General features: G+C 42.2%; 1 protein-coding gene across 1 annotated transcript in view; it reads left to right on the top strand.

Annotated features, from left to right (window-relative positions):
* The window catches only part of tmtopsb (teleost multiple tissue opsin b), a 29,901-nt gene extending 18,101 nt beyond the window's left edge, over positions 1-11,800 (top strand). Inside the window, exons 3-4 of the mRNA XM_074693586.1 lie at positions 5,453-5,686; positions 10,944-11,800. Of these exons, the coding sequence (XP_074549687.1) occupies positions 5,453-5,686; positions 10,944-11,258 (549 nt within the window). The 3' untranslated portion in view covers positions 11,259-11,800. The remainder of the gene's footprint in view (positions 1-5,452; positions 5,687-10,943) is intronic.
* The last annotated feature ends 2,820 nt before the right edge of the window (positions 11,801-14,620 follow it).

Here is a 14,620-nt window from a genome sequence, read left to right as displayed (position 1 = left end):
AAGAGAGAAAATGAGCCACAGCGTTAACCAGTCACTGCCAGCAACGACCGATCCATTTCCATACAAACACTCCTGAAACAGGCACGCTAACGGTGTGTGTATGAGTGTGTGTGTGTGTGTGTGTGTGATGGATCCAGGAAGCTGTGTGCGGTCACATCAGGACACACTCCTGTAAAAGTTGGACTCTCTTAATAACTGCAGTTTATGAAAACCTGGGTCTCGGTGCAGCTGTCAGCGGCCCTCACCGCGGGGCCTCCTCTGCTCTCTGTGACCGTCCCTCCGGCTTACACCAATATTTGTTAGAGCTGACTGCAGCAGCAGCCTTCGCTCGTACACCTGCCAGCTTATTTCTCAGGTGGGAAGAAAAGATTCATCTGTGGAGAGAGGAGAAGCTGGCCTCCATCGTTCAGGGAAAGCTGCATCTCAGCCCATCACCGTACAGGGTTAGAGAAGTTTATATCTGCAGATAGCTTGTTGTTGTTTTGTTTATTTTCAGCAGTGAATTTGTAAATCGGGGATAAATCTGCTGCTTGCAGATTTGTTTCCTGGCACAGTGAGATTCACTGATTCATGGCGTCAGCATTAATCCTGCCTCCAGGTCTGTCCTCCTCTCAGCAGGACGTCCTCTCATTTCTCTGCTCATAATCCAAACGTCTACCGACACACCGTCCTCTGCCCGTGTTACGCTCCGTGTTTGTCTTGTCACACGAGTACAACACCACGGCTGCTTGGGCTGTCACTTCCCCTAACACCTTTCCTCCTCATTAACTCCCCGTGATGGAGCATGTCCTTGTTCCTGTGACAGTGTCTGCTCCAATATTGACCCGGTACTGTCACACGTCCTAACATATCACAGTTCTGCACACATCATCTCCGCCAACAAGAATGAGTCCGGGCGGTCGGTGCTGAGGTGTGAAATATTCTGTCTGTCCATCTTTCAGCTGACTTCCTGTCCGGCTGACGAAGCACACTTTGCTCACTCTATAAGGATTATAACAGGGAAGTGTGGAGGATGGTATCTGTTTGCAGCCATTGTTTTAAACATTAGACCAAGGGTGTTCAACCTGTGGCTCTGGAGCCTCATGCGGCCCTGTGACGCCTTTGCAGTGGCTCCTTGTAGCTTAAAAAAAATTATTTCAATAAAGAATTTGTATTTTTCTTACAGAGGGTGTTGATGATTAATAACTAATAACTAAATCTACGAAAAGACTAATCTAGAAGAAAATACAGATTTTAATTCTGTGTGGATGGATTCATTTAACTGACAATGTGATGGATTAATATACATGACTGATACGTGGAGAAGCATTAGCTAACAAGCTAGAAAAAAAAAGATAAAAGTTGAGCTTAAAATCATATATGTAATGAATTCAGGTATTCTTTCAAAATTTTTTTTTTTTTTTTTTTTTTTAAGTTTCAATTTTTTATGAAACTTTTGCATTTTTTTGGAAGTCCAAATTGTATTTGAAAAAATGTTGAAACTCCAAAATCACTTCGAATTTTTGCAAATTTTCTATTTTTCAAATTTATTAATTATTTTTTTCCAAAGTTTTGCAAATTCTCTATAATTCAAATTTTATTATTCTTTTGTAAAGTTTTGCAAGTTCTCTTTATTTCAAATTTATTTTTTTTTGTAAAGTTTTGCAAATTCTCTATATTTCAAATTTTATTTTATTTTTTGTACATTTTCCAAATTTTCTTTATTTCAAATTTTATTTTATTCAAAAAACATTTCTGTAAATTCTCTATATTTCAAATTTTATTACTTTTGGAAAAATTTGCAAATTCTCTATATTTCAAATTTTCTTAATTTGTTTTGCAAATCTTTTGAAAGTTTTCAAAGTTTTGAAAAAAATGCAATTTTTTAAAGCTATTTTTTTAGTATATATAATGTTACATTTTGGGGGGACTTTCAAAAGTTATTACATTTTTTAAAAACTTTTTAAAGTTTGTTTCCTTTTTTGCAATTTTTCCAATAAATAGTCTTTAAATTTTTGCAATTTTTAAAAAGTTCTGCAATTATTTTTAGTTCTAAAATAGTTCTTAATTCTTGCAAATTTTTTAAATTTCAAATTTTATTTTTTTTCCCTGCAAACCTAAAATAAAAACATGACATCACATGTACAATTTCACAAACTTTGAAAAACTCTTTAAGATAATTATTTTCTAGCTTTTAACTGTGTGTAGCACTTCATACATTTTACAGTCTCTTATGTGAAGATAAAGTAGTTTTTGTGGCTCCTGATTGACTTTAATCCAGCCGAGCTGAGGTTAAACGTCTCCTATGATATAAATGTTGCAGAGCCCTGTATCAGAGGGATGAAGTGATTTGTAGTAACTTATCTCTGCTCATTAAAAACCTCCTGGGATTCCTCTTAAACTCTTCTCCACAGTCGTTCTGATTTCACATCCAGTCTCGTCTCTGCTCTCTCTGAAGCTCGTTTGGTAATTAAGAGTTTGAAACTCACTCCTGCTGATCAACAGAGCTGGGTGGTAAACAAGCAGCTCCTTCATCACAAACATCTCTAAACACGCAGCAGGGCGCAGATTTAGGAGATTAGTTTCAAACATCTTAGTCATGAAGTCAGAAATAGCAGCCGGAGGCAAACTCCAGAAGTCTGTGAGCCGGGCTGGTCCATGTCCAACTCCGTTTCATGATCGACTTTAAGGCCAGAGTCACGCTCAGAGGTTTGAGAGTTTGAGACAGAAGACTTCCAGCTGGGACTGTAAAGACTGAAACCCAACTACAGAAACAAACTAATGCGCTATCTCATAACATTTCTGCAGATTTATTGGCTTTTAATCATTTATGTCTGGAAACACGGCCCGTATTTTCCCCTGAGGGGGTAGTTTTACTTTTCAGGGGTAATCAAGTTTTCTGCACAGCAAAGACTGAAATCTGACCAAGAGTTTGTCTTACTTTCCCTTTCACTTTCAGTTCAGGTTTCTTGTAATAAGAATAAAGTCTCAATACAAGAAACTGCACAAGTGCTTCAAGTCGCTGAAGTCGACGAAGACCGAGCCAGATCAACACGTTTCTCTTCACCCAGAAAATCAGATCCTCTGCAGCCGACATAAAAACTGCAGAAAACTCTTAAATGTTTCAGACAGAGGAGAGAAGGAGAGGAGGAGAGGAGGAGAGGATAGGAGGAGCAGACGGAGGTTTCCACAGAGGTCAAAGCTGACTCACGCCTCACTCTCAGGGTCAGAGAAAAGTCGACTGTCGCGGCGCCGCCTGTTGTTTTTCTCACATGGTCGCTCATTTCTTTACTTTTAACACGTCTCTGTGAGTCTGTGCTTCATCAGGAAGATTCAGGTTCAACAAATCACAACTTTTCACACTCCGAGGCTGAAACAGACGAACACACAGAGCAGCTTCTGGATCCACAGCGATGGTTCAGGGTTTAAAGAGCGCAGAGCTCCGGGAGAGGAAACACTGAGCCAAACTCTGCATCAATCTGACCCATATTTCAGAGACGGATTTAAAATAAGCTCCAGAGGAAGATCTCTCTGTGCTCCTGGTTTCTCTGGCTGTTGTCGGCAGGATTACGGAGAAGCTGGATGGGAAAAGTTGGTGGCGGCGGAGTGTAGAGAGTGCTGTGAAAGAAAAGCACAGCTGAGATGATTATACTGCAGCAGACAAACCATATTTCAGCATAATTTGGAGCTTTTGAAGCTTTGGGAACAGATCCAGGCGTATAAAGTGGATGGATTCACAGATCTGGGTATTGTAGAGGAGGAGAGCAGCTGTCTGCGCCGTTTGAGAGCTCCTCGAGTGGAGAAATGAAACAATCAGTCTGAGGATTTATATTCAGCGTGCTCTCTCTTCAGATTCACGTCAGCTCCCTGAGTCAGCAGATTACAGAGCAGGAACTGTCCGTGCACCAACAGGTGGAGCACTGAATCAAACCAGCATTTTCTGTTTTTAGTGGAAAGACTTTGACTTGATGTGGACGTGGTCTCCCTGACGTCTGTTTCTGAAACGGAAAACGAAGCAGATCGGCTATCACGTATTGGTGGTGGCAAAGGCTTCGCGTACAGCTACAGGGCGCCTGTCGGTCACGTGACCTGAGCTGTGCCTCTGATTGGACGAGCTCGCGATCTTAATACCCTCTGAACGGCAAAGTTAGAAACATTTAGTCCCCTGTGCTGATAGTAAAGTTAGTGACTCAGACAGGAGACACTTTTTGAACCAGGCTGTAAACCTGTTTGGCTGCAGCGTTAGCCGCATGCACAACTGCAAATAATCGTCCAGTTAACTAATTACACCATGAAAACAGAAAGGTGCAGATTACGTCATAATTAAGGGAAACCTCCAGGTAAACCAATCAAAGTCAAACTGTGCATGTCTACCTCTCATACACAGTAATAAACCTGGCAGGCTGAGAAGATCAAGAAGCTCACCTGGATTAAAGTCAATCAGAAGCCACAAAATCTACTTTATCTTCACAATAAAGAGTTTAAAGTGTAGAAAATTTTATATTTGTAGTAAAATCTATTAAATCATTATCTAAAAGGGACAGTTTTTGAAGTTTATGAAATTGTACATTTGATGTTTTTAGTTTATTTTATTTAAAAAAAAAAATCTAAAAATTTCAAAAACATTTGAAACATATAAAAATGGAAAAATTGAAATATTTTAAAACTACAAAAAAATTGCAAAACTTTTTTTAAATTGCAATTTCTTTGAAATTTGTAACATTTGCAAAATCAAAAAAAAAAAAGAATTTGAAAAAAATGAAAATATTTCAATAACTTTTGAAATAAAAAAGAAAAATGCAAAACCTTTTTTAAAAATTGCAAATCTTTTTTTTTAAATTGTGCATTACCTTTGAAATTTTAAACATTTGCAAAATTAGATAAAAATAAATTCAAATAAATAGAAAATATTTCAATTACTTCTGAAATAAAAAGAAAAATAAAAAAAAATCAAAACCTTTATAAAAAATTGCAATTTTTTTTAAATAGTGCAGTTTTTTTAAAAAAATTTACATTTGCAAAATTAGAAAAAATTGAATTTTAAATAAATTGAAAATATTTTAATAACTTTAAGATTTAAAAAAATGCTTCAATTAAAAAAATGCTTGAACTCTTAAAAATTTGCAAAATTTGCAGATTTAAAAAAACACCTGAATTTAAATACATACTGATTTTACAGCCAACTCATCATTTCTTCTTGTTTTCTAATGTGTCGCCAGTACCCTTTGTAAAAATTTAATAAAAAAAGAAATGAGAAAATAAAAATTCATCTTTTTGATAATATTTTTAAAGCTACAAGAAGCCCCCGCAAAAGATTTAAAGAGCCCCATGAGGCTCCAGAGCCACAGGTTGAAGACACTTGGATAAAAGCGTCTCGTTTCACAGAGTGGAAATGTTTGACATGTTTTTATTTGTTGTGATGTATTTTTGTGTTTGGTGATGAAGGTTAATCATCCTCCTCCTCGTCTCCCAGGTGCGCAGCGTGAGCTCGGTGGTGACGCGGCGTAGGGAGCAGCGCGTGCTCCTCATGGTCGTCACCATGGTGGTGTGCTACCTGATCTGCTGGCTCCCCTACGGCGTGGCCGCCCTGCTCGCCACCTTCGGCCCCCGTGACCTCCTGACCCCGGAGGCCACCATCACGCCGTCTCTCCTGGCCAAGTTCTCCACCGTCATTAACCCTTTCATCTACGTCTTCATGAACAAACAGGTGAGGCCTCCTCTCCTCCTGATTCGTCTCTCTGTGTTTGCAGCTGGAGCGTTCCTGACGGGATCATCAGAGGAGTGTGGGAGGAATAATGGTGGACTCAGTGTCCAGGCGTGATGACTCAACGCCGCAGGAAGGTGTGTGAGGTGTGAAGATCTGCAGATTGAGTGTGTGCGTCCAGCTGCAGCTCACGCAGAGTTAACCCGACTGATCTGAAAGTGTTGATGTGAATCGTCGACTTCTTCCCGTCTGGATAATGTTTACACACACGTTTATCCTACAGACGTATCTGCAGGCCTGAACTTCCTGTCACTTCATGTTGCTTAATGCCGCCAGTGGATTCTCACTTCCTGTCAGCGCCAAAGGAAACACAGAGATGTTATTGGGCGATGATTTTTGAGTCGTCGGCTGCTCCATGTTTTGTTTTCCTCAGCTCTTGGTTTTGATCCGGTCTCCGCGCTGCTGGTGGAGAGCGCGGCGCTGTGTGGGCTGCAGGGCTCAGATCTGGTCTCAGGTTAGGAAGAAAGAAAAATCACTCTGTTGGTTTTTTAGCCTCCAGAACTTTTCATTGAACCAGGTTTTTGTCTTTGGGTGTGTTTATTTTCGTTAAAGAGCAGAAAACAGCCTCTCAGCCTCGGCTGGCGCTGACCTTTCCTTCATCTGGCTGGAATAAAAGATGCGAGCAGCGGAGTCTGAATCAATATCTGCAGTTTTTGCCAAGTAGGTTTTCACCTGAGAGAGGAAACGGTGTTTGTTGTGTAAGAGTCACAGCTGCAAAATTCATCCCTTTCAGTTTTCACAGAAAGTTTTTGGATTAAAGTGGAGAAAGAGTCTGAGATGTGATGATAAATCAGCTGCTCATTAACGAGGGTCCAATAAGAGACGAGCCTGAAGCTTTAATGAGAGTTTCTCTTTAATGGATGAGGTTTCTGCAGGCTGACGGCTGGACTTCCTCCAAACTATTTGTCACAGACGGAGGCGGATATTAAATCTCTGATCAGGTTTTTGTTTCAGGTTAAAACGTTGGATGTTAACACTAAATGTGGGAAAGTTTCTGTTTCCTTTAGCTCAACTCATGACATCACAGATTGGTGAAACTTCTTCAAAGAGTAAAATAAAGATGACTGGTTCAGACAGGCTCCAAGTCCAGGTCCGTAGAAATCAAAAATCTGACTTAAAACAAAAAAAAAATCCTCCTCTCTCCTCTGCTGCCAATTTGTCATTCAAACACAGACTGACTTTGTTGCACGGCAACAGTGGGGGAGGCTTCTGGAGTGTTTCAGCCTGAGATCAGTAGAGTTTTTTTTTTGCAATGTAAAGCTACATTAAACCAATGTTCAGAAAAAGAGCGTAACAGCCCTTTAACGGCTGGGCCAGCATCACCTGATCCTGGTCTGACATCAGGTCCAATTAAAGGTCTCGTTACCTGATTCACACCCAGGAGGAGACCAGGGAGGTGAAACCAGACCCTCACTCTCCTCATTTACACCTCCACACACACACACACACACACACACACACACACACACGCACACGCACACGCAAACGCACACACACACACACACACAGATAAAAACTGAGGTGCTACATTATTAGCATAGTGTCAGTGCCATATCACACCTGCTCTCTGTCTGTTTCACACACACACACAATCACACAATCACACACACACACACACACACACACACACACACACACACACACACACACACACACACACACACACACACACACACACACACACACACACACACACACACACACACACACATACACAAAAGAGCCGAAAAAGACACAGGTAAAGGAGGAGATCAGGTGACGACATTTCTGTCAAAGCAAAGTGAACGTAAACAGCTCAGAAACAGACACTCAGACAGACAGAGAAAGGGAGGAAGGGAAGGAAACAAGGAATAAGGGAACAATACATGTTAGACACAAGGAAAAACACAGGTAAGACAGAAAGAAAGAAAGTGATGGAGAAAAAAAGGAATAAGAGGAACTGATTCAAAAATAACAACAAAAAAAGAAAAATCAAGAAAATATGAAAAAGAAAGATGAAAGGAAAAAAGGATTAGAATGAAAAGAAATAAACCAAAGAAAGACTTGATGATAAAAAAAGAGGGACAAAGGTATCATTAAAAGAAAGAACAAAACAGAGAAAGAAAGGAAATATGAAATGAAAACAATAAAATAAATAAAGTTAGAAAATAAGAGGAAAGAAAGGATGTGAGAAAAAAGTATGGGAGAAAGGAAAAAATATGAAAGGATGAAATCAAATTGAAGAAAAGAAAAAGAAACAAAAGAAAGAAAGAAGTGACGGAAAATGAAAGAAAGAAAGAAAGAAAGAAAGAAAGAAAGAAAGAAAGAAAAGGAGATGTGAAGAAATAAGGAATAAAGAAATGAAAAAAAGGAAATAAAAAAGAACAAAAAGAGAAGACTGGAAGGAAGAAAGAATGAAACAAACAGTTACAAAGAAAGAAAGGAAGAAAAGGGAAAGAAAAAAAGAAAGAAAGAAAGAAAGGAAGAAAGAAAAAGAAAGAAAGAAAGAAAGAAAGCAAGAAAGAAAGAAAGAAAGAAAGAAAGAAAGAAAGGAAAAGGAAAGAAAGAAAGAAAGATAGAAAAAAGAAAGAAAAAAGAAAGAAGGAAAGAAAGAAAGAAAGAAGGAAAGAAAGAAAGAAAGAAAGAAAGAAATAAAGAAAGAAAGAAAGAAAGAAAGGAAGAAAAGGGAAAGAAAGAAAGAAAGAAAGAAAGAAAGAAAGAAAGAAAGAAAGAAAGAAAGAAAGAAAAAAGAAAAAAGAAAGAAAGAAAAAGAAACTAAGAACAGAGGAGTGATGGGGAGGAAAGAAGAGGGGAAGAAAAAAGTAAGAGAAAAAAAAAAAAAGAAACGAGAGATTTTGGAGCCACTGACACAAAGAAATGTCGAGGAGTAAAAGGAGAAAAAGAAAAAACTAAGAAAGGAGGACAGACAGAGCAGAGAGGAGGGAAGAGGAGGAGACAGAGGCTGAGAGCTGAGCTGGAGGAAAGCAGGAGACTGTGGGTAACTCTGATAGAATAGAATAGAATAGAATAGAATAGAGTAGAATAGAGTAGAATAGAGTAGAATAGAATAGAATAGAGAAGAATAGAATAGAATAGAATAGAGTAGAATAGAGTAGAGTAGAATAGAATAGAATAGAATAGAGTAGAATAGAGTAGAATAGAATAGAGTAGAATAGAGTAGAGTAGAATAGAATAGAATAGAATAGAGTAGAATAGAGTAGAATAGAGTGTGCGGTAAAGGGACCTTGAGGACCGTCGGAGCTTTGACCCTCCTCTGATGACTGATTCAGACTCCGCCACGTTTCATCCCCGCTGTCAGGACGCCAAGCGCTCAGGAGGCCGCGCTGCGTGGCGCTTTCAGTCTTCAGTTCCTCCCAGCCCATACCTATGGCAGCAGTGTGTTGAGGCGAGTTGAAGACTTAAAGCGCTGCACAGATTCAAGCCGCAGACCTGAGCTGCTGCCGTGGGATGTGCCGACGAGGATGTGCTTTTTAATTTCACACTGTTTGTGTTAACGAGCTCACATCGTCTCCTCATTCTGCTGAAGAGCCTCAGAGTCGCAGCCAATCCCTGAAACCTGTGAATCTGCAGGAGCTAACGCACCGTGTGTGCTTCAGGGACCCCGAGGGGAGCAGGAAAGTTCACCGCTTCTGGCCTCCAGAGCCTGGAGTCCCCTCCTCAGGGTGCGATCACATTTCACTTTAAAGAGGGGGTGCTGTGCTTTTATTGGTGTTTATTTTGTCCCTCTGGTGCCTCCGTAGAGTCTTTACATGGTTAAAAACTCAAGAAATCTCAGTTTTTCTCTCCCTGGTGTTTTAGAAACTCTTATTTCAGCCTCTGTTGGACACTTCCTGCTTCACAAACCCCCTTCACCCTGATTGGTCAGCGCTCTGGGGGCAGACCTTGGTGTTTGAGGCCCAGCCTGATCAGCTGTTGGAGGAAAGGAGGTTACAATTCCTGGCTCTGATTGGTTGAGCTGTAGAGGTCAAAGGTTACAGTGTACCCACTTTGCATTAGTCACATGAGAACGGTTCAGGGTGTAACTTCAGTGCGTGGAGCGGTAACTTCCTGTGTGAGGTTATATAAAGTTATATAACAGAGGAGAAGCAGCAGGAGGGGAGATGGATGAGCTGCTGGAGGAATTTACAAATCAGAGCCTCAGGTACGAGTGGAAAGGTAGAAACAGAACGAAGCTCTGCAGACACACCGAGAGTTTATCAACAGATATTTATATTTAAAGAGATACAGACAGAGACAGAGGAGGCGCTGACAGCAGAGTTTACAGCACAGGTTGAGTTATAAACGTCCACAGAAACAGGGGATTTTTTTAGATACTGTCTGTCTTTAAAACACACACACACACACACACACACACACACACACACACTCGAGCAGAGATCTGGAGCGACAGTCGGGGATTTGGTCTCTCCTCAGCCCTAAGATCCCAATCTGAGTCTGAATCCAGCTCTAATCCACGGTGACGTCAGCGTGTCCTCCGTCCCTGCAGGTCTCAGCTCCTCCAGCCCTCGCACGTCTTCCTGCAGCGTGAAGGATTCAGGATTTCAGAAAGTCTGATGTGGCGCCTGTTGGACTCGTGGCGCCCTGGGGAAATGTAGTAGACTTAAAGTATACGTGTGGACGAAGAGAGTATACTAAGTACACTACGTTTATCCAGGGGGGCCTGCTGCCGTCTGGACCCAGACGGACTCAGGGAGGAGAGAGGATGATGATGATGATGAAACTCCTGACTTCTGAGCTCCCGTCCTTGACCCAGTCTCACGGCGCTGTTTGACCCAGAATCTGTGATATTTTTGCAGCTCTGGTTGGAAATGTCTGCAGTCTGTCTGATGCACGTGCCCCAACTTTAATCTGTAAAACTCCTGCAGACGATGATCATCCTGAAAAGAGCTGTAATCAGACGAAAAATTGGTTGAATCCTCGTGAAAATTCTCAGATTAGGATTTTTTTATTTTACTGAACGCTGCAGGGAAACAAAAAAAAAGAGGCCAAAGTCTGACACCTGGAGGAAGACTTCCTGTAGCTCCTTTAGACCCAAAGATGAGATTTTCAATTGAAAAAAAAAAAAGACAGATCAGCTGCACCATTTGTCCACAGGGGGCGCCAAAGCTGAGTCAACACAAGCACAGAATTCCTTAATCACATGAGTAATGCAGTGTGTGTGTGTGTGTGTGTGTGTGTGTGTGTGTGTGTGTGTGTGTAGTTCTACAGGTGTTTCCTGGCCTTCTTCAGATGCTCCGCCCCCGAGCGAGGCTCCACCTTAAAGACGTTTTCACGAGCAACTAAGACGCTCCGCACCTTCCGCCAGGAGAGGGAGCAGCACGCCTGTCCCCCCGTGCCGTCCGGCGCCCATCCCACGCCACACTCCTCACAGCGAGCCAGTCAGGGCGTCCCGTCTCCGTCCGATCACAACTCCACCGCGTCCCCTCCTCTGCCGCCGCCGCCGCTGCCACTGCTTGATGCTGCTGCCAACAGCCCCAAAGCTAAAGTGGTCCTGGTGGCGTACTACCACGAGTGACGGGAGGCAAATGAAGGACAAAATCCTCACGACGGTCCAGAGGAACTGAGCGCGCTCAGACGGACCACAGACACCAGCAGGAGGATCTGACCCCAGAGCAGGACCGGGACTCACACTGACGCCGCTCTGATCCAGATCACACAGGCTCTGGGTCCTCAACAGATCACTGACAGACCACAGAGAGACCACAGAGCTCAGAGGAGACCCAGGACCAGGTCTCTGTCACCTGGAGGAACCAGGAAGGTGAACTTCCTGTGTTTTAGGATTTGTTTTCTCCTGACCCGTTTCCACGCCGCAGGATTTCTTCAGACGGTTAAAGACCAGTTTCATGCTTCAATCAGGGACAGTTTCTGTTTCATGCCTTCAGTTACTCTGACAGACGGCCTCTGTCTGCAGAGAGGACGACCTTTAAAGGGACATTTCACCACGTTTTAAAGGTTTCACTGTTTTCTGTCGTCTGGATGTTTCTCTGAGTGGAAACGTGCTTTTGTGTTGTCTCGATGTTTTTTCCTTTGCTTCTGTATCATAAATGAAATCATGTCTCCAACAGGTCTGAACGCCTCGCTGTGCTTCTGTCAGAGTACCCACAGCGTGTGTGAAAGAAAGCATCAGGTTATCTCTCATCACTCTCTGATGACGACCCCCGTCTGTGAATTTCCAAACTGAGTTTTCGTCTACAGGACACGGAGCTTACATCCATGTTTTGTCAAATACACAAATCGAGCGGATGTCCCGTCTTTAATCGTCTCTGACTTCCCAAAGTGTGCCTGTCACTTTTCTGAAAACAAAACTTTTATCCAACAGCTGAAAGAGGGCTATCACCACCACGTGTGTCCACTGATAGTAAAAACCAACGAATCAAAAAAACATTTAAGAGAAAAAAGCAAAAATGTATAAGCTTGGTCTCGGGATGGAAAGGCCTGTTTAGCTGTAGCGTTAGCCACATGCACGACGTCTAATAATCATCCAGGTAACGAAAGACACCACGAAAAGGACGCAGGTGCAGATTACATCATCATTCAGGGGAACCTCCTGGAAAAGCCTTCAAACAAACTCAAACTGCTCTGTGACTGAGAGAGATCAGGAAACACATTTTTCAGAGGAAGAAATGGAGATTTAGTTACAAGAAAACACAAACAGCTGTTATCAGAGAGTCCCTCAGAGAAACAAAGAGAAAGAGAAAGTTTGGAGATCTTGATCAGCAGAAAACCTCAGTAATAAAATCAGAAATATAAAAGCTGCTTTAAGAAACAGCGCTGCAGAAATGCCTCATGAATACCTCCATGAATAACTTGTGACGCTCAAAGGGCGTCTGGTTGTTGGAAACACGATGATAGCCTTTGTGAACTCTCAGATTAGACTCTCAGTAATTTGAAAATAACCGTTTGACCTCTCCCATTCTTAATAAATCGTTATACACAAAAAAAAAAAGCTTTCTTTCAATGACGTGCTCTTTAATGTCCGAGACAGCAGACATCTCAATAATAAAATGGAAAAAAACACAAAATACTGTCCAAAACTGAGACTTAATGAATTTATAATTACTCCCAAACAACTCTCTAACGGTTCCCTTAAACAAAAGACAAGTCCTTCCATTGCCTCCGTGCACTTCCTGTCCTGAAAGTTTGGGTCCAAATTTCACAAAACAAAGGAAAAATTGTCCAAAAAAGAATGATCGATCATAAATAATACTCTGAGGATGGGGTCTGGATTCCCTGTTCTACGACACGGGATCACTCCTCAGCGAGGCGAGTCTCCATGGTAATGTACGCTGAACGGCTAACCTGCTCCGGGGCAGGTTAGGTTCCAGATTGAACTCGCGGATTATAAAAACCCCGCCCACTGACCAATGAGCCCTCACGAAAAAATGGCTTGTCCTTTCTTAGACGATCCCGTGGACATCGAAGCCCGACCCACTCTCTTTTTCTGATGACCACCTTTATGAAAGTTACCGGTTTTCCAGGGAGGGGTTGGTCGTATATGACACTTTCTAACGGTAGTTAAAGGGAATGAAGAACTCTCATTGCCGTAATAAGATCTTCAATGCCAACACTTCTGTTCAATGACAATATTTTATCGCCCGTATTAAAATTGTGACAGGAATTCATGTAGGGCTCATGTGGGCTACATATCACACAACAATGTAAACCCGATAGGAATGAACAAATGAATAAACTCATCTAAGAAATAAATTAGATATGTTGCATGTTACAGTAAAAGTGCATGGTGAACAGTGCTATTTCAGGATGATAATGGCACAAAAGATTTTTTTTACACTACACTTACGCATTTAGACTGTCAGCAATTTTCTGCCAGCACTCCTTCCGTGCTTTAGCAGTGGGGACGGTGTTGCTTTTAACGTTAATTACATGTTTCACCTCGTCAAACTTCCTCATGATCACCTCCTGCTCCTCCTGTGTGAAGTATGCGCTCCTTCTCTCTCTGGCCTGCTCTGACGCTCCAGACTGCTCCATGTTCGCGATTGGTCAGATGCAGCGGGCTCCGCCTTATATCTGTGCACGCGCTCATTGCCGAGCTGGATCCACTTATGAGGTTGACAACCAGTGTCGTAAAACCGTGTAGCGAGACCGCCGGCTACCGCACTCAGTTCAACGAGGTAGCTCCAAGGCTATCTCGCTAGGCTGAACTTGCTTCGTAGAACAGGGTCCAGGAAGGAATATCCCTCAGCCACTCGGCCCCAGAGAAAATGATTGCCCACTGTCTTTGAGCATTTCATCTCAAACGCTAACACATCACGCGGTGTCCGCCTCTAAACAGCTGAACAGACGCTGTAATCCTGCCGGTAGCGCCTGTAATGGTGGGGTATACCTCCTGTTAGGGCCATTAACCTGGCTCCTGCATACCACTAATCAACTTTTTTTTCGCCATTGGTTCAAATGGTCCAGTTTTCTTGCTAAAAACGCGCAGTAAAGTGCCCACTTAGGAGCCAAAGTGCACTAAAGTGCCCTCTAGGCTGGTCAAAACATGATAACAAGGTCTAAAGACTCCTCACAACATGTGGATCCTTCAGTGGTGAAAACACACTATGGGTGCCTTTTGTTTTTCTTTTTGCCCCTGTCCTTCAAAAGTCTGTGCACGCCTCTGACCTGCTCCACATGTGCTGATCGAAGTCGCAGCTTCTCCACAAATGTGCAACAGACTCATCAAAGTTTGTGAACGAGCAGCAAACTTTACAAAAGTTAGAGCACAAAGATCCTTCGCAGAATGAAGAAGCGTGTGTTTTTGGTAAACTGGAGGATGACGGTGAGGATGATCTCCAGGTCTGTATCTGTGTGTGTGTGTGTGTGTGTGTGTGTGTGTGTGTGTGTGTGTGTTCAGGGTGTGAGGAGAAACCCAGCCTC

The sequence above is a fragment of the Halichoeres trimaculatus genome, unplaced genomic scaffold (genome assembly GCF_033239565.1).
Source record: "Halichoeres trimaculatus isolate MK-OKI-2021-1 unplaced genomic scaffold, fHalTri1.1 fHalTri1_scaffold_18, whole genome shotgun sequence".
NCBI classification, from domain to species: domain Eukaryota; kingdom Metazoa; phylum Chordata; class Actinopteri; order Labriformes; family Labridae; genus Halichoeres; species Halichoeres trimaculatus.
The sequence above is the reverse complement of the archived record's forward strand: the minus strand, read 5'-3'. Positions and strand labels throughout refer to the sequence as shown.